We start from the raw sequence: 18,270 nt of genomic DNA, 5'->3' as shown, positions 1-18,270 counted from the left end.
AATATGGCAGAAAACAGAGGAAGAAAGTACAGAGAAGAAGCTTCATAGAAAGACATTCAAGTTACAGACGCCATTTAACCCTTTGGGAGAAACTGAATCCAGCACTTTACCGAGTAAATCCCACTAGAAGTGTAGCAGGAAAAGACCCCAAAATCCACAGGTGTCCCTTCTAATTGGGGGGAAACTATCACCTCTAATAATCCTCGGACAGTTCTGACGAACACGGAAAAGTGCCCCTTTATGGATGTGACAGAAATTCTGTTAAGTCACTTTAGCTTCATAGTATCAGCTCTAATCCAATGGTGAGAGAGCGATTTACCCTGAAGAGTCACAGATTACGGGGTTGTTATAAAATGTTATATTTAGGGGGGTTTTGTGTTTTCTCCTTATAAGAATCACGATGGTTTTGTTCCTTTTCCGCTGATAGATACAAACGACCCAACTATGAAAGACGAGAACCAAGGAAACCTGTATTACTCTCATAGTAATGTGCCCCTTTCTTGGCCCCTTCACAGTATAATGTTCCCACAGTATCCCCCACTAGGGTTGAGTGACTTTTACTTTTATAGGATCGGGTCGGGTTTCACGAAACCCGACTTTTTCAAAAGTCGGGTCGAGTGAAATCGGCCGATCCTATAAAAAAGTCGGGGTCGGGGTCGGCCGAAACTCGAAACCCAATGCAGTGCATTGGGTTTCCAATGGTTCCCAGGGTCTGAAGGAGAGGAAACTCTCCTTCAGGCCCTGCGATCCATATTTAAGTGTAAAATAAAGAATTAAAATAAAAAATATCGCTATACTCACCCTCGGACGCGCCCTGGTACTAACCGGGAACCTTCCTTCCTTCGTATCAGCGCTTGCAGGACCTTGCGGTGACGTCGCGGCTTGTGATTGGTCGCGTGACCGCCCATGTGACCGCTCGCGCGACCAATCACAAGCCGCGACGTCACCGCAAGGTCCTGCAAGCGCTGATTCTTAGGAAGGAAGGCTGCCGGAAAGAAGCAGGGCGCGTCCGAGGGTGAGTATATTCCTATTAGGAATTCCTATTAGGTATATACTCACCCTCGGACGCGCCCTGCTTCTTTCCGGCAGCCTTCCTTCCTAAGAATCAGCGCTTGCAGGACCTTGCGGTGACGTCGCGGCTTGTGATTGGTCGCGCGAGCGGTCACATGGGCGGTCGCGCGACCAATCACAAGCCGCGACGTCACCACAAGTTCTTGCAAGCGCTGATTCGAAGGAAGAAAGGCTGCCGGTTAGTACCAGGGCGCGTCAGAGGGTAAGTATAGCAATATTTTTTATTTTTATTCTTTATTTTACACTTAAATCTGAATTCTGATACCAATTCCCGATATCTTAAACATATCGGGAATCGGTATCGGAATTCCGATTCCAGATTCAGAAGATCGCCGACTTCATGGCCGACCCCACACAGGGGTCAGGTCGGGTTTCATGAAACCCGACTTTGCCAAAAGTCGGCGACTTCTGAAAATTACCGACCCGTTTCGCTCAACCCTATCCCCCACACATTATGATAGTACAAGATGTCCCACACAATATTCTTAGACCCAAACCACTAAATAATAAACCCTCACTTATCCCCATTCTTGATACCGTACAGTGCCAGTTTCTTGGCCCCCACACACACAGTATAATTTTTCCACAGTACCTGTGTGATGCCCCAGGGTCCTGGTCATCACAGTGGCATTGCTTTCCTCATGGGCAGAGTGATGTCATGTTTGGAAGCCATGAAGGATCTCTTTAATTAGGTAACCACAATACGCACAACATCTTCACACTCCAGGCCAGAAGGGGGAGCTCTAAACCTAGTTTAGGGTGAACCCCCCCTATAAATACATTCTGGTCCGGAGGGAAGGGAGATTAGGCAGTCTGTCAGAGGACAAAGAAGAGAGCAATCAGACATTGAGTGTCAGAAGGACTGAAGGAGCCATGTAGCCAGAGTTGCTACAGCTCCTGGAGAAAAAGAAAGAATACGAATAGAAGAATATTGTTAGCGAGCATGCAAAAGAGCGAAGCACAGGAGAGTGACACCAGGGGAGCAGAGCAGTGAATTAGCTACCTCCCTGGCAAGCACAGATTACCAGTAGCAAGAAGACCAAGGTTGTGAGGGACTCTAAGACTTACAGCAGAAAGCAGCAGGACAGCTGGATTATACATCACCTGCCTGCCCCAATACCCAGGACGCACAGTGGCACATAGAGCCCAAGTCATGATAGAGACCCTGTAAAAAGGCTTGAGTCACCTGCCATACAAGTTTGTGTCCAACCTTTATGGAGGACAGAGAGAACTGTGAGGGCCTTATCAGAAGCCATAGGCAATAAGGGACTACATCACCACCGTGCTATGAGGAAGGCTTTTAACTCCACTTGGTAAAAGGGGACTCTGAATTCATTTCCAAGCCGGCCGGACCCTGCCTGTACCTGTGATCTGGTGCCCTGGACTGTGGCTGCCTGAAGTCTTCAGTAAACCAGGTAAAGAGACTGCAAACCATTCTTTACTGCACCGCTCACCATCATCTATACAGCGGGAGCCCTGGGAAGTACCCGAATCTGGGAAGTTATACCATCTCAGCTACCATAACATCCATCAGAGGACCCCTTTAAGCAGCGTCGGTCCCCACTGACCGAATACCACAGGTGGCGTCACGAACATGTACTTTATTCAAAACCCCTTTAAAGACATTCCCTTTAACATAGGTGCCCAGGGCCACAGACCGGGTCACTGCCACTATGACATTCCCCTGTGAATACCGGACCTGGTACCGGGAACCCAACGGCCCTGGTGGGCGTTTCACCTGCATCCCCAATTTTTGAGGGGATATTTTTCATGCAATATATAGAAACCTGCTAGAAAAAACCTAAGATAATATAAAGAGAAAATAAAACACTGTACATGGAGATATTGACGTCAAACAACTCCTGTCTTGTTCTTACAAACAAGCTTTTATAAAAGCCTCAATTCTGTGAATCAGACATGAGATCTAACTTGATAGAAGACTACAGTGTGGGGAAGATGGGAAACCTTCATATAGACGGCCGGTGGTGATGGAGTCAGTGACGGACTCTGGACAAATATGTTTCTAGAGCCGAAGTAGAAGATGAAGATGTCGTCCTCCTCATGAAGTAGTTATTTCTCCTGTCATGTGTAATGAATATCTCCTGCAGTATTACTAATGCGGATTCCAGTGTCGGTAAATGAGACGAGAATTAGCGTTATGGAAGATGAGTCTATGAGAAACGTATTCAGCTGCCGACTCCTAGGAAGAAGCTGCTTGTTGTCTGTGGCCTAAATATATAGGTTTTACTAGTAGATGTCATGGAAGAAAGCGGTATGTTGTAAAATAATAAAAAATACCATTGCGGCTTGGGTCCCCCGCCAGTTTCTGAATTTCCTAGTCATTCCCAACGAACATGCGATTCCTACAGCCAATCAGTTGCTGAAGCAATGAGAAACATAGAAAGTCATTGGGAGCATGGAGATGTCATAGCCAGCAATTCAACTTATGTTCCAGTCCATAAAAGACTAGAGAATACAACATCTACACGTTCTATCTCCTCATGTGTTTCCCTTATTATCTCAAATACTTGTATTACACAGGATTTTTATGATGTTACATCGGCTCATCTTCTTCTCATTCAGGTTTCTACAATAGCAGATCCTCTCAGTAAAGATCTTCTACAGTATATAAGAGAATTTTCCTGAATTACCCATCAAGGATGGATATGAACAGAGACAAGATGTGGGAGAAAATATTACACATCACCCTAGAGATCCTCTTCCAGCTTACTGGAGAGGTGAGAGATTCTGATGACGTCACATTACATCATTCTTATCTATGGGAATAACAGATGGACAGAACTGGAGAGTTGATGTATCTGGAAATGTCTGTAGTGAAATTTATTAATGTGTATCTCCATAACCAGGATTACACAGTAGTGAAGAAGACCTCTAGTGAGCGCTGTCAGGACCCTGTGACTGAGGAATGGGGAAGACCCATGAGTCCAATCCCAAGGCCTCCATGTAACACCCTGGTATATGAGGACATCAATGACCAAAAGATCCTAGAACTCGCCTGCAAGATGATTCAGCTGCTGACTGGAGAGGTGACACTGCTGGGAATGTTAGGACATTATACAGTAACGCTATGAAGGGATCGGGGGATGACGGTATCATTGTATGTGTCAGGTTCCTATAAGGTGTCAGGATGTCGCCATCTATTTCTCCATGGAGGAGTGGGAGTATTTAGAGGGACACAAAAATGTATACAAGGACGTCATGATGGAGGTTCCCCAGCCCCTCACATCACCAGGTAATAGACAGGACTAAATATACATGGAATATTATTATCTGTATGTAAATAATAAATTCAGTCCCTGTATGTGTTTCCTTCAGATCTATCCAGGAAGAGGACAACACCAGAGAGATGTCCCCGTACTCTTCTTCCAGAGGACTGTAATCAAGAGGATCCCAATGTTCCTCAGGATCATCAGGTAGATGGAAAGAAGGTGTCATGAGATCTCCCCTATGATGTGTAGACGGCTGTGAAGGTCTTGTGCTCAGCTTTGTTTTATCCACCAGTATTATATGTTTTATACTTGTGTAATGAGAACGGTGTAGATGGCAGGATTAGAGCTGATCATAGATGTGACTTCTCCATCTGTCTGTGACTTTTACAATATTTGTTTCAGGGTGAAGATCTGACACATATTAATACTGCAGAGACAAATGTGAGGGGTGATGAGCGGTGTAAAGAGGAGATTCCTACATATAACTACCCAGGTGAGTAGTAACCACTAAATGCAGAGAAGTCACAGATTTTTCTCAGACGCCAGCTGCGGCTGCTTTATCGATAGTCTGTTCCGGTTGTATCACAATCGTGTGATCACCATTTTGCCTCTAGACCACAACATTCTGCTCCATTTGGAAATGTTGAAATTACAGTACTTTGTGAAATTAAATACTTTCCATAGAGCTTACAACCTGGAGTATCCCCCCCCCAGGATTAGTAGACACTGACCATTATCTGCCCAGATCTGTAAACTACAAAGCCAAATGACGTTGAAGGAGCTAAATAGTTGGAAAATCACTTGAAGAAAAATATTATAATGGGCCTGTAAGAGAAAGCGGAGGGTATTGATGCTATTGGCTTGCTACATCACTGATATTTTGTCGGGTGACTCTACATTCTCTCCCTTCTGTGCTGCTGAATGTGCTCATATGGTCCCTGCAAGATCAGATCCAGTCTTTCTGGCCAAACTTTGCTTTTATGATTGACAACATTAAATGTGTAGTCAGGGCCAAGTGGGATTTTATGTTCAAAAGCAACAGTTTCACCTTCATCCTGACTTTTCAATTTCTTTAAAACCAATTAACTTCAACGAGGATTATGATAAACTTCATACAAAACATTACACTTATCCCATGATATATTTCTAAGCTGTGCGTGGCAGATGGTTGTAATATACAGTTATTCATGTCTGCAGAAGATGTTGGCATGTCTCGAGCCCTGGTTTCATGGATTCACTCCACGTCATAAATTTCATTATGTTTTCAATCCTAAGGAATTCAGATTACTGCGCAATCTCTCCTGAAATGGGGAGTACTAATACTTTCTCTACTCTTATCTTTGACTATCTAATATTTATTCTTAAAACTCATCTGACAGAAAATTACGATAATTTAGATTGCCAAGAACCACCAAGCCCCATACTGTAACTACTTCAGAGAGGTTTCACCACTAATCACTCATTTTTTACTGATGAAATTTGTTGAGTTTGATCATTTCAGTAGATGTGTTATTGTCTATAGACACAGTTTTTGATCTCAGTAGTTAGTTAACAAAATAACCAGTTCCTGCAGCCAGTTTTGTGTTCCTAATCAGGGCCCACAAGTGTCACTTCATGTGGTGATAATTTTAGAATTCTTTACAAAATATAAGCCCACATTTTTTCACTTTCACAAAGGGTAATAGCAAACAGGTGGCCCTCACAAATTATTTTACAACTTCTCTTGTTTCCGACAATACCCTATATATGGTTGTACATTACTGTCTGGGCACATTTCAGGGTTGAGAAGGGAAAGAGCGCCATTTAGCTATTTGAATCCAGATCTTACTGGAATAGTTGGCAGACACAATGTAATAGTAGCAGTTTTTGTGGCCACCTGGCAGCCACCACAAACAGACTTGGCGCTATCTACTCCATTTTCCTGATCCCAGTGATTGTCTTGCTCATCACCCTTTAAAACCACAACATGGATCTGGACTTACATAGAGACCCCCCTAGCTCAGGCCACATTGTTGCCTGCTGTTCGGTGGTGTGAAATGGGAAGAATAATAGTCAGGTAGACAGGTCAGAACCAGTAAGGCAGGGAAAATACAAAATCAGAAGAGTAGTCAGCAAACAGGCCGGAATCACAACAGGAAACAAATACACAAGCCGTGAGCGTAGTATAGAGGACTGAACCAGAGGAGAACAAGGCTGTATCTGGCAGCTTCCTTCAATATGCTTCGAGCTTTCGTAGAATATGGTGCTATCCAATTGGCGGAATCAGGGAGCAGATTACTTCAGCCGGACAGCACATACACCCTTACTGCCAGACTGGATGGTACTACATGTCCCAGGCACCCTAATCTTAGTGGCTGAATTGAGCCTATGTCTTCCACAGCTTCTGGTACCAACATGTACTCCATTACCCGCCTGGCCTGCCTTATGAATAAGGACACTCCTTTTGACGTCATAGGAGCAGATCCTAGAACAGCTGTGACACACTGTTAGGGCTAGCGGAACGCACCAAATAATACTACTGATAGAGTATGGTGCGTTCGCAGCCCGGGGTCCACCGTGCAGAGATGGAACCTGCTGCCAAGTAATGACGGACTATATGGCGGTACTCATAGGTATACACACGTGGGTTAAACTTCACCCAGCGTGAAGGAAGCGATCCTGTTGCGTCACAGGACCACGGTACCGCACATAGAGCGCGAGCAAGTAGTCAGCGAACTCAACCCCAACTAGGATTGAAGTCCGATTAGACCCTTGCTGGCACAACACCGCAACTGGGTGTGTAAGGAAACCATATAACAATATTAAGGCACAAGAGTGCATGCGGTGCCACACTGACGAACGCCACTAACCACCCAGGCTTGGGTAAGGAAAGCACAGAGGAAGTGCACGGCGCCGTACTGGCGGTCACAGCAACTGGACGCTGTAATGTGTGATTCGTGCAGTAGAATAAGTCGGGCGCTAGATAGCAGCCATACACCTTCCGCGAACAGACATTCAATAGGGTAGGGGTATCCAAGGACGACTTGCACTCACAACATACACACATTAACAATTGTACACTAGCGCATGGCCGTGCGGTCATGCGCAGTTTATATAGCTGCAGCACAGGAAGTGGCCACAGAAACTTTGCCCTTCCAAGAAGTGCCAAGAGGACCAATGGAATGTGCTGCAGAGCCTGAGCACAAGACCCTCGATCTCCAACGGGAGATCTTGCCCTGGGCATGCTCAGTGTGTGCAGACAAGGACTTAGTCCCAGAGAAGTCCGCTCGCTGCTGACCAGCACTGGCTTTAATGGCAGAAGCTGAAGAAGCAGCAGTAACTCTCTGTACAGAGTGAGACTGAGCAAGACGCTGGGACCGACGTCCCTGCTGAGCAGGCTCCACTGCGGCTGGATAAGAATGGGAGACCGCAGCGGAGATGGCTCGAGATTCCCCCTGTGCAGAAGCGGGAACTCGAGACCTAACATTACCCCCCCTCCTAGGGCCCCCTCCTCCTTGGGCTTCGCTACGCTCGAAGGCAGCAATGAGCTGCGGGGACCGAATGTTTTCAGCAGGCTCCCATGACCTGTCCTCTGGGCCATAACCCTTCCAATCCACCAGATAGAACTTTTTGCCGCGTACCATCTTGCACCCCAAAATAGCGTTCACCTCGTAATCGTCCGTAGACGAACCCGATGTCCCGGCAGATGACTCGGAAAACCGGGACATGTACACGGGTTTCAAGAGGGACACATGAAAGGTGTCGGTGATACCCAAGCGTGGAGGAAGAGCCAAACGGTAGACCACAGGATTAACCCGTTCGAGAACCTTGAAGGGACCCAAGTAGCGAGGAGCAAACTTAGTGGACTCAACTCGCAGCCTGATGTTACGGGCGGAGAGCCACACCAAGTCGCCAGGAGCAAAGGTCGGAGCGTGGCGCCGATGAACATCGGCGGAGGACCTCATTCTCTCCTTGGAGGCCCGAATGGCATCCTGCGTGCGGTCCCAAATGTCCCGTGCCTCCACAGCCCAGTCTGCCACCCTGGAGTCAGCAGAAGACACAGGCATGGGCACAGGAACACGCGGATGCTGGCCGTAATTTAGGAGGAATGGAGTCTGACCGGTGGAGTCGGCTACGGCATTGTTAAGTGCAAACTCTGCCCATGGTAGCAAGGATGCCCAGTCATCCTGCCTGGCAGAAACAAAATGTCGTAAATATGTGACCAAGGTCTGGTTGGCCCTCTCTACCAACCCATTCGTCTCGGGATGATATGCCAAAGAAAGATTCAACTCAATACTGAGTAGACGACAAAGCTCTCTCCAGAATCGAGACGCAAACTGGGGACCCCGGTCACTAACAATTTTGTCTGGCATACCGTGTAGGCGAAAGATATGCTTAACGAACAAGACAGCCAACGCCCGTGCAGAAGGTAGCCGTGGAAGAGGCACCAAGTGCACCATTTTGGAAAAATGGTTGGTGATCACCCAGATAATGGTGCAATTACGAGACTTGGGTAAGCCCACCACAAAGTCCATCCCGACCATCTCCCAGGGCCTGTCCGCCACCGGCAGAGGATAAAGCAAACCAGCTGGCCGTTGCCAAGGAGTCTTGTTCTTGGCGCAAGAGACACACGCCCGAACATACTCTGCGACATCACGAGCCATATGCGGCCACCAGTATGTCCTCGCCAGTAACTCAGATGTCCTTTTGGTACCAAAATGTCCACCCACCCTGGACGAGTGTGCCCAAGAGAGAACCTCCGGTCGCAAACTGGACGGAACAAAAGTCTTGCCCGGGGGCACAGACTCTAGCGAAACCGGGGCCACAGTTCTCAAGCTCTCGGTGGGGACAATAAGCCGAGGCTCCTCCTCCTCCTCCGCAGATGATACAACGGAGCGAGAGAGAGCGTCGGCCCGAATGTTCTTCTCCCCAGAAAGAAAATGGAGGGTGAAATGAAACCGGGAGAAGAATAAGGACCATCTGGCCTGGCGAGAATTCAACCGCTGGGCTGTCTGCAGATACACCAAATTTTTATGGTCTGTGAAGACTTGGAAGGGAAAACGTGCTCCCTCCAAGAGAAGTCTCCACTCCGAGAAAGCCAACTTCATGGCTAGCAACTCCCTGTCCCCGATGGAATAATTCCTCTCTGCTGGTGAGAAGGTCTTGGAGAAAAAGAAGCAGGGATGCTTCCGACCTTGAGCATCCTTTTGGAAGAGGACTGCTCCAGCACCAACAGAAGAGGCATCCACCTCCATGATAAATGGATTATCAACATCGGGGCGATGTAGGATGGGAGCGCTAGCGAAGTGTGACTTTATAGAGTTAAAGGCCTTGGAGACCTCCTCAGACCACAATTTGGGATTCGCCCCCTTCTTGGTGAGGGCAACCAAGGGAGCTACCAAAGTTGAGAAGTGCGGAATGAACTGGCGATAATAATTAATGAACCCCATAAAGCGCTGCACCGCTTTAAGAGAATGGGGTTCCTGCCAGTCCATCACAGCCTGTAGTTTGGCAGGATCCATAGCCAATCCCTGGGCAGAGATGATGTCGCCCAGGAAAGGTAAGGACTCCTGCTCAAACATACACTTCTCCAACTTGGCATAGAGGGAGTTTGCCCGTAGGAGGTCGAAGACTTTGCAAACATCTCTCTGGTGGGAGTCAATATCTGGAGAGTAGATGAGAATATCATCCAGATAGACTACGACCGAGGTGGAAAGCATATCCCGGAAGATATCGTTCACAAAGTCTTGGAAAACGGCTGGGGCATTACAGAGCCCGAAGGGCAACACCAGATATTCATAGTGCCCATCCCTGGTGTTAAAAGCCGTCTTCCATTCGTCCCCCTCACGGATGCGAATCAGGTTGTAAGCACCCCGCAGATCTAGTTTAGTAAATACCCTTGCTCCCCGAAGCCTATCGAAGAGCTCAGATATCAAGGGCAAAGGATACTTATTTTTAACGGTGATGGCATTAAGACCCCTGTAGTCTATGCATGGACGCAATTCCCCATTCTTCTTCTGCACGAAGAAGAACCCTGCCCCAGCAGGTGACACTGACTTCCTAATGAATCCTCTTGCCAGATTTTCCTGGATGTACTGTGACATTGCCTCCGTCTCCGGGAGAGATAGCGGATAGACTCGACCCTGGGGAGGCTCAGCACCAGGCAAGAGATCAATAGGACAGTCATAGGGGCGATGGGGCGGAAGGATCTCCGCCGCCTTTTTGGAGAACACGTCTGCATAAGACCAATACTGCTTGGGGAGAGAGGAAAGATCTGCGGGTACCTCAGTAGTAGCAAGCTGAACGCACTCCCTCTGACACCTACCCCCACAAGATTCGCCCCATCCCAGGATTCTGCCAGAGGACCACTCGATATGAGGAGAGTGGTACCGTAGCCAAGGTATTCCCAACAGGACCTCATCAATTCCCTCAGGAATGACGAGCAGAGATATAATCTCCTGATGAGATGGCGACATGGACAGAGTAAAAGGGATGGTCTGGTGTGTTATCTGTGAGGGCAGTGTCGACCCATTCACCACTCGTACCGTTACTGGTTGAGCTAGCATAACCAGGGGTATTGCGTGACGTTGGGCGAAGGCAGAAGACATAAAATTGCCCTCCGCCCCAGAATCCACGCAGAGCTCTACCGAGTGGGAGAATGAGCCTATAGTAATTGTCCCTTTAAAGGACAATTTAGAGGCAAACGTCGCCGTGTCTAGTGTACCTCCACCTACTACCACTAGACGCTGACGTTTCCTCGACCGCTGAGAACATCTGGTGGCTGGATGTCCTGACTGCTGGCAAACATGACAGACCTTGAGTGCACAAGCGGTCCGGGACTTAGATCCCGCTTGTGACACTTCCCTGGCCTCATATGACTCAGGAACCAGGACCGGAGATTCCAGAGGTTTGGCGAAGGTAGGAGCCAGCCGAAACCTCTGCCTACACTGGGCTCGCTCTAACCTCCGCTCGTTAAAACGGAGGTCAATTCGAGTGGAGACAGTTATTAACTCCTCCAGTGTGGCAGGAACCTCCCTAGTTGCCAGAGCGTCCTTAACGTGGTCAGCCAGACCCCTCCAAAATATGGGGATAAGAGCTTTATCCGACCAATCCAGCTCAGAAGCTAAAGTGCGGAATTGGACGGCAAAATGACTGACCAAGGACTCACCCTGAGTTAATGCCAGCAGTTGGAGCGGAGTATCATGGGTGACTCGAGGTCCTAAAAAGACCTGTTTCAGAGTGCTCAGAAACAGCGGAGCACTCTGCACCACATGATCGCCACGCTCCCACAGCGGCGTAGCCCATTCCAACGCCCTGTCCGACAAGAGAGATACTATAAATCCCACCTTAGCCCGCTCTGTGGGAAAACGTGCAGCCAGGAGCTCGAGGTGAATAGAGCACTGACTCACAAATCCCCTACAAAATTTGCTTTCACCAGAAAATTTTTCTGGCAGCGGGAGGCGAGATAATGTCGGAGCAGGGGTGGCAATGGACAGGGTTGCTGCAGCCTTGCTAGCAGCCTGTACAGCAACTGCGGTAACATCCACAGCTGAGGTTGCGCTCTCAAGAGCTGCTGGATATACCGCAAGGATTGCTGTTTGTCCGTCATTACTAGCCAGACCCTGGCGCTAGTGTAATGTTAGGGCTAGCGGAACGCACCAAATAATACGACAGATCGTGTATGGTGCGTTCGCAGCCCGAGGTCCACCGTGCAGAGATGGAACCTGCTGCCAAGTAATGACGGACTATATGGCGGTACTCATAGGTATACACACGTGGGTTAAACTTCACCCAGCGTGAAGGAAGCGATCCTGTTGCGTCACAGGACCGCGGTACCGCACATAGAGCGCGAGCAAGTAGTCAGCGAACTCAACCCCAACTAGGATTGAAGTCCGATTAGACCCTTGCTGGCACAACACCGCAACTGGGTGTGTAAGGAAACCATATAACAATATTAAGGCACAAGAGTGCATGCGATGCCGCACTGACGAACGCCACTAACCACCCAGGCTTGGGTAAGGAAAGCACAGAGGAAGTGCACGGCGCCGTACTGGCGGTCACAGCAACTGGACGCTGTAATGTGTGATTCGTGCAGTAGAATAAGTCGGGCGCTAGATAGCAGCCATACACCTTCCGCGAACAGACATTCAATAGGGTAGGGGTAACCAAGGACGACTTGCACTCACAACATACACACATTAACAATTGTACACTAGCGCATGGCCGTGCGGTCATGCGCAGTTTATATAGCTGCAGCACAGGAAGTGGCCACAGAAACTTTGCCCTTCCAAGACCTGCCAAGAGGACCAATGGAATGTGCTGCAGAGCCTGAGCACATGACCCTCGATCTCCAACGGGAGATCTTGCCCTGGGCATGCTCAGTGTGTGCAGACAAGGACTTAGTCCCAGAGAAGTCCGCTCGCTGCTGACCAGCATTGGCTTTAATGGCAGAAGCTGAAGAAGCAGCAGTAACTCTCTGTACAGAGTGAGACTGAGCAAGACGCTGGGACCGACGTCCCTGCTGAGCAGGCTCCACTGTGGCTGGATAAGAATGGGAGACCGCAGCGGAGATGGCTCGAGATTCCCCCTGTGCAGAAGCGGGAACTCGAGACCTAACACACACCATCTGCAGAAGCTCTAATATGACAAAATTTCAGAAAATCAGAGCTGTAGGAATCCCCATAAATTGACTCCATTTTGGAAATTATAACCCTCAGGGAAGTAATCTATTGGAGTAGTGACAATTTTTGATTCCACAGGCACTTTCAGGAAATTGGCACACAGTGGATGTAGGAGAAAAAAAATTGCAAATATGCCATTTTATTACCCAAGTGATTTGCTATGAAAACTGTTGGAGGAAAAAAGCGCAATAGGGTTTTATCCGAGATTAAACAGTCAATGCAAGGTAAAAGCACTCACCAGAAGTAGCTTAAGACAATCATTGAAAAGATTCGCTGCTGCAGATCCACGGATCCACGAGGGACCGGCCGTTGAGAATACATTGTAGGAGAACATGGTCAAATTCTGCGCTGGTGAGTCATGTAGTCCAAAGGTATTGTTAAAAAGTGGTCTTTATTCAACGCGTTTCTGAGTTTCAAAGAACTCCTTCATCAAGAAATACCACATAAGAATGTCATTATAGGTCAGAAAATTCTTTAAATAGACAGACAGTTCAGGTACAATTCAAATCTCAGTGCCAAACAGGTCACCTGATTGGAGATGTCAAAGATCAGTGACTGAACACATGGTAGACACATAATCAACAGGGTATACAGTATATTCCCAAAGGAAAAACATTATATTCTCATATATTAGTGAAAATAAATATAACATTATTTTTTCTTTGATTATAGTGGTATGAAAATGAAAAAAAAAAGAGATGGAAAAAAAGAAAAAGAGGGGAGAAAAGAACGGATGAGAACTCATGAGTCAAAAGGAAGAATATACCCCAATGAGAACCACCATCCAAAGGAGCCACAATCAAATATGGTAGACACATAATCAACAGGGTATGTTCCCAAAGGAAAAATAGTGGAACATTGTTCTGTTGTTATTTGATTGTGGCTCCTTCGGATGGTGGTTCTCATTGTGGCATTTCCTGATGAAGGAGTTCTTTGAAACTCAGAAACGCATTGAATAAAGACCACTTTTTAAGAGTAACTTTGGACTACATGATACAGCAGCGCAGAATTTGACCACGTTCTCCTACATTGTATTTTATTACCCAACACATAGTGCCCTGATTGTGCTCCAGGATACACACACACCATAAATTAAGCGGGTTCTTCTCACTATAGTAATGCCAAATACATGTGGTTTGGGCATACTGAAAGGCTCAGAAGCGAGGGGGAAATTTTACTTGGGAGAGTGGTTATTGCTGGATTGGTTAATAGAAGCCATATTACTTTTCAAGAGCCTTTGAGACACTGATAATGTGGAAACCTGTGTTTTTCACTGATAGGTAATGGACCTGAGTGGGGACTTGTTTTTTGTTAGATGAATAGAAGTTTTTATTGGCATTAGGTTTGTCAACATAGCGTTTCTTTGTGGCTTTTTATTCCATATTTGGGAGACATAATGAACAAACAGTTGAACACCACACTCCACTGGTTCATCCTATGAGATTTTCTATTAGACTGTGAGCTGTCATTGTCTTGGTGAAGAATTCAATATTTTTGCATAACTTGCCATTTTTACAGACAGTTTAAGTAGAAATGTTAAATGACATTCAAAGATATTTTATTCAAACATAATAATTGGTTTATATCTTGGCAGATGACTTTACCGGGAGATCAGAGGAACAACTGGCATCTTCAATGTTTAAATCAGATGATTTTGAGATCCCACTGGATACAATTGAAGTTAATGCCATTACTCCAGATATACCATCATCCCTTCACAGCAAAGACCTATCATCTGATCCTTTCAAAAAGGTCCTGTCTTCTGATTCATTGGCGACAACTAAGGAAAATCGGAGTCACAAAATAAGCATTAAAAACGGAAATACTCCTAAATCAAAGAAGCCATTTTCATGTTCAGAATATGGAAACAATTTTCTCATCGAAAAGTCTTTTCTTATACATCCAGAAATTCACACAGCGGAGAAAAGATTTTCTTGTTCCAAGTGTGGAAAATGTTTTAAACATAAATCCCATCTTGCTAGACACCAAAGAAGTCACACATTGGAGAAGCCTTTTTCCTGTTCAGAATGTGGGAAATGTTTTAACGAGAAATCAGCTTTGGTTAAGCACCAGAGAACCCACACAGGGGAGAAGCCATTTTCCTGTTCAGAATGTGGGAAATGTTTTAACCAGAAATGCAATCTTGTTATACACCAAAGAACCCACACAGGGGTGAAACCTTTTTCATGTTCAGAATGTGGGAAATGTTTTAACGAGAAATCAGCTTTGGTTAAGCACCAGAGAACTCACACAGGGAAGAAGCCATTTTCCTGTTCAGAATGTGGGAAATGTTTTAACAAGAAATGGAATCTTGTTATACACCAAAGAACCCACACAGGGGTGAAACCTTTTTCATGTTCAGAATGTGCTAAAAGTTTTAATCAGAAATCAGGTTTGGTTATGCACCAGAGAACTCACTCAGGGGAGAGGCCATTTTCCTGCTCAGAATGTGGGAAATGTTTTAACAAGAAATGCAATCTTGTTTTACACCAAAGAACCCACACAGGGGTGAAACCTTTTTCATGTTCAGAATGTGGGAAATGTTTTAATCAGAAATCGGCTTTGGTTACGCACCAGAGAACCCACACAGGAGTGAAACCTTTTTCATGTTCAGAATGTGGCAAACATTTTAACGAGAAATTGGCTTTGGTTACGCACCAGAGAACCCACTCAGGGGAGAAGCCTTTTTCCTGTTCAGAATGTAGGAAATGTTTTAACCAGAAATGCAAGCTTGTTATACACCAAAGAACCCATACAGGGGTGAAACCTTTTTCATGTTCAGAATGTGGCAAATGTTTTAACGAGAAATCAGCTTTGGTTAAGCACCAGAGAACCCACACAGGGGAGAAGCCTTTTTCCTGTTCAGAATGTGGGAAATGTTTTAATCAGAAATCAGGGTTGGTTAGCCACCAGAGAATTCACACAGGGGAGAAGCCTTTTTCCTGTCCAGAATGTGGGAAATGTTTTAATAAGAAACATAATCTTGTTATACACCAAAGAACTCACACAGGGGAAAAGTCTTTTTCATGTTCATAATGTAGGAAATGTTTTACACTAAAATCAACTCTTTAACATCAGAGAAGTCACAAAGGGGAGAAGCCTTTTTCATGTTCAAAATGTTGGAAATGTTTTAACCAAAAATTGTATTTCTTAATGGGGTTGTCCATTACTAGGACAGCACCTTGTCATTCCTCATGTTTGTCCTATTTCAAATAAAAACACTCATACTCATTTTGCATGCCGGTGCTATTCAAGTGGTCTTGGCCCTCACATTCCCGGGGCTTATGTGAGGTTGTTACAGAACAAGGAGCCCAGCGCTGAATCAGCACTGGCTTCACTGTTCCTGCCTTCGAATGTATTTAACATCAACAGGAAGCCAAGGCTGCAGCTGCTCTCTGGCTTACTCTTATTGTTTGATATGTCCAAAAAGTGAAGACAGAGAACCAAGTTTAAGAATTCACTTGCTTTCAAAAAGCATTTGGTATTAGTCTTTTCCTTAATGTTCCCTATGATCTTTAACCCCTTTCTGCCATCGGACGGAATAGTACGTCCAATGGCAGAACCCCCGCTTTGATGCTGGCTCTGGCGGTGAGCCCGCATCAAAGCTGGGACATGTCAGCGCACCGCTGATCCCGTCACGTGATCGGGGGTCAGCGGTGCGTCGGCAGGATGACCAGGGGTCTCCTGGAAACCTCTATGGTTGTTGATGCCAGCTTGCTGTGAGCGCCACCCGGTGGTCAGCGCTCATAGCATTGCTGTAATTCAGATACGTAGGGGCAATCTGAGCATCGCCCCTATGTAGCAGAGCCGATCAGGCTATGCCAGCTTCTAGCTTCCCATGGAGGCTCTTGAAGTATGGCGAAAGTAAAAAAACGTTTTTAAAAATATGAAAAAAATAAAAAAATATAAAGTTCAAATTACCCCCATTTCGCCCCATTGAAAATAAAACAATAACAAAAGAAATCAAACCTATACATATTTTGTATCGCCGCGATCAGAATCGCCCGATCTATCAATAAAAAAAATTAACCTGATTGCTAAACGGCGTAGTGAGAAACAAAATTCTAAACGCCAGAATTACATTTTTTTGGTCGCCGAGACATTGCATTAAAATGCAATAACGGGTGATCAAAAGATCGTATCTGCACCAAAATGGTATCATTAAAAAGCCAGCTCAGCAGACAAAAAAGAAGCCCTCACCCAACCCAAGATCATGAAAATTGGAGACGGTACGGGTATCTGAAAATAGCGCATTGGTTTTTTTTTTTAGCAAAGTTTGGAATTTTTTTTACCACTTAGATAAAAAATAGCCTAGACATGTTTTGGTGTCTATGAACTCATAATGACCTGGAGAATCATTATGCAGATCAGTTTTAGCATTTAGTGAACCTAGCAAAAAAGCCAAGTATGGGATTGCACTTTTTTTGCAATTTTATTGCACTTGGAAAAACCAATGGTGTTGTTCTAAAGTACAACTCATCCCGCAAAAAATAAGCCCTCATAAGTCCATATTGACAGAAAAATTAAAAAAGTTATGGCTCAGGGAAGGAGGGGAGTGAAAAACGAAAATGCAAAACCGAAAAGAGCTCTGGGGGTTAAGGGGTTAAACATGAAAATGCCACAGTAATGTTGTTTCTGGACTTTTCAGCTGATTTGCAGAAACAAAGAGCTTCATTTATTTCAATTAAGAGATGCCAGAAAAGTTCCAATGTGATTTATTTGATGGCGTACCCAGCCTGACTGAGGGTAGTAGATGGTGAGAGGGCAATTTTCTTTCAGAATCTGATGGAAGCAGAGGAGTGGATTTCCAGGAGAGAAAGGCACCAGAAGCAGTAATGATAATGCATGTCAATATGGAAAAGTTTACCGTATGAGCACTGAATTTTATATTTCAGATGGAGATTATTGACTTGATTCCTGCAAGCTATTGTTTAACATTATTTGGTGATACTCATGTTTATAGCTAAGCACAAATTTTCCCCAAAGAGGATATCAAGAGATTATGCATTGAAAAGAACTCAAAATATCAATACCACACAACAAATCCTATTTGGGTATGAAAAACCAAAAAGGAAGGGTCAAGAGTATAGTTACCAAAATGTTATCAATTTATTAATATTAAAATTATACAAAACTACATTAATCCAGAGTAGCACTACCAAAGTATGGCGTTGTTAACAACTGAAAAAATAAATACAATAGATTGCAATTACTATGCTCTGTAATTAATGTCAGAGCACATTGAATACATAGGAGTCACCATTACCACAATCCAAGTAGTCCCATAAGGGGTCAAACTCCAAATGGAG

General features: G+C 45.5%; 1 protein-coding gene across 2 annotated transcripts in view; it reads left to right on the top strand.

The window, feature by feature from the left end:
• The window catches only part of LOC138663320 (zinc finger protein 84-like), a 29,754-nt gene extending 13,562 nt beyond the window's left edge, over positions 1–16,192 (top strand). Inside the window, exons 2-7 of one of the 2 annotated variants that reach the window (XM_069749496.1) lie at positions 3,655–3,809; positions 3,939–4,118; positions 4,201–4,324; positions 4,408–4,505; positions 4,704–4,794; positions 14,556–16,192. In XM_069749496.1, coding sequence (XP_069605597.1) covers positions 3,732–3,809; positions 3,939–4,118; positions 4,201–4,324; positions 4,408–4,505; positions 4,704–4,794; positions 14,556–15,997 — 2,013 coding nt within the window. In that variant the 5' untranslated portion in view covers positions 3,655–3,731 and the 3' untranslated portion in view covers positions 15,998–16,192. The remainder of the gene's footprint in view (positions 1–3,654; positions 3,810–3,938; positions 4,119–4,200; positions 4,325–4,407; positions 4,506–4,703; positions 4,795–14,555) is intronic. The other variant, XM_069749497.1, reaches the window with a different exon arrangement.
• Positions 16,193–18,270: the final 2,078 nt, after the last annotated feature.

The sequence above is a fragment of the Ranitomeya imitator genome, chromosome 2 (genome assembly GCF_032444005.1).
Source record: "Ranitomeya imitator isolate aRanImi1 chromosome 2, aRanImi1.pri, whole genome shotgun sequence".
Lineage (NCBI taxonomy): Eukaryota > Metazoa > Chordata > Amphibia > Anura > Dendrobatidae > Ranitomeya > Ranitomeya imitator.
The sequence above is the reverse complement of the archived record's forward strand: the minus strand, read 5'-3'. Positions and strand labels throughout refer to the sequence as shown.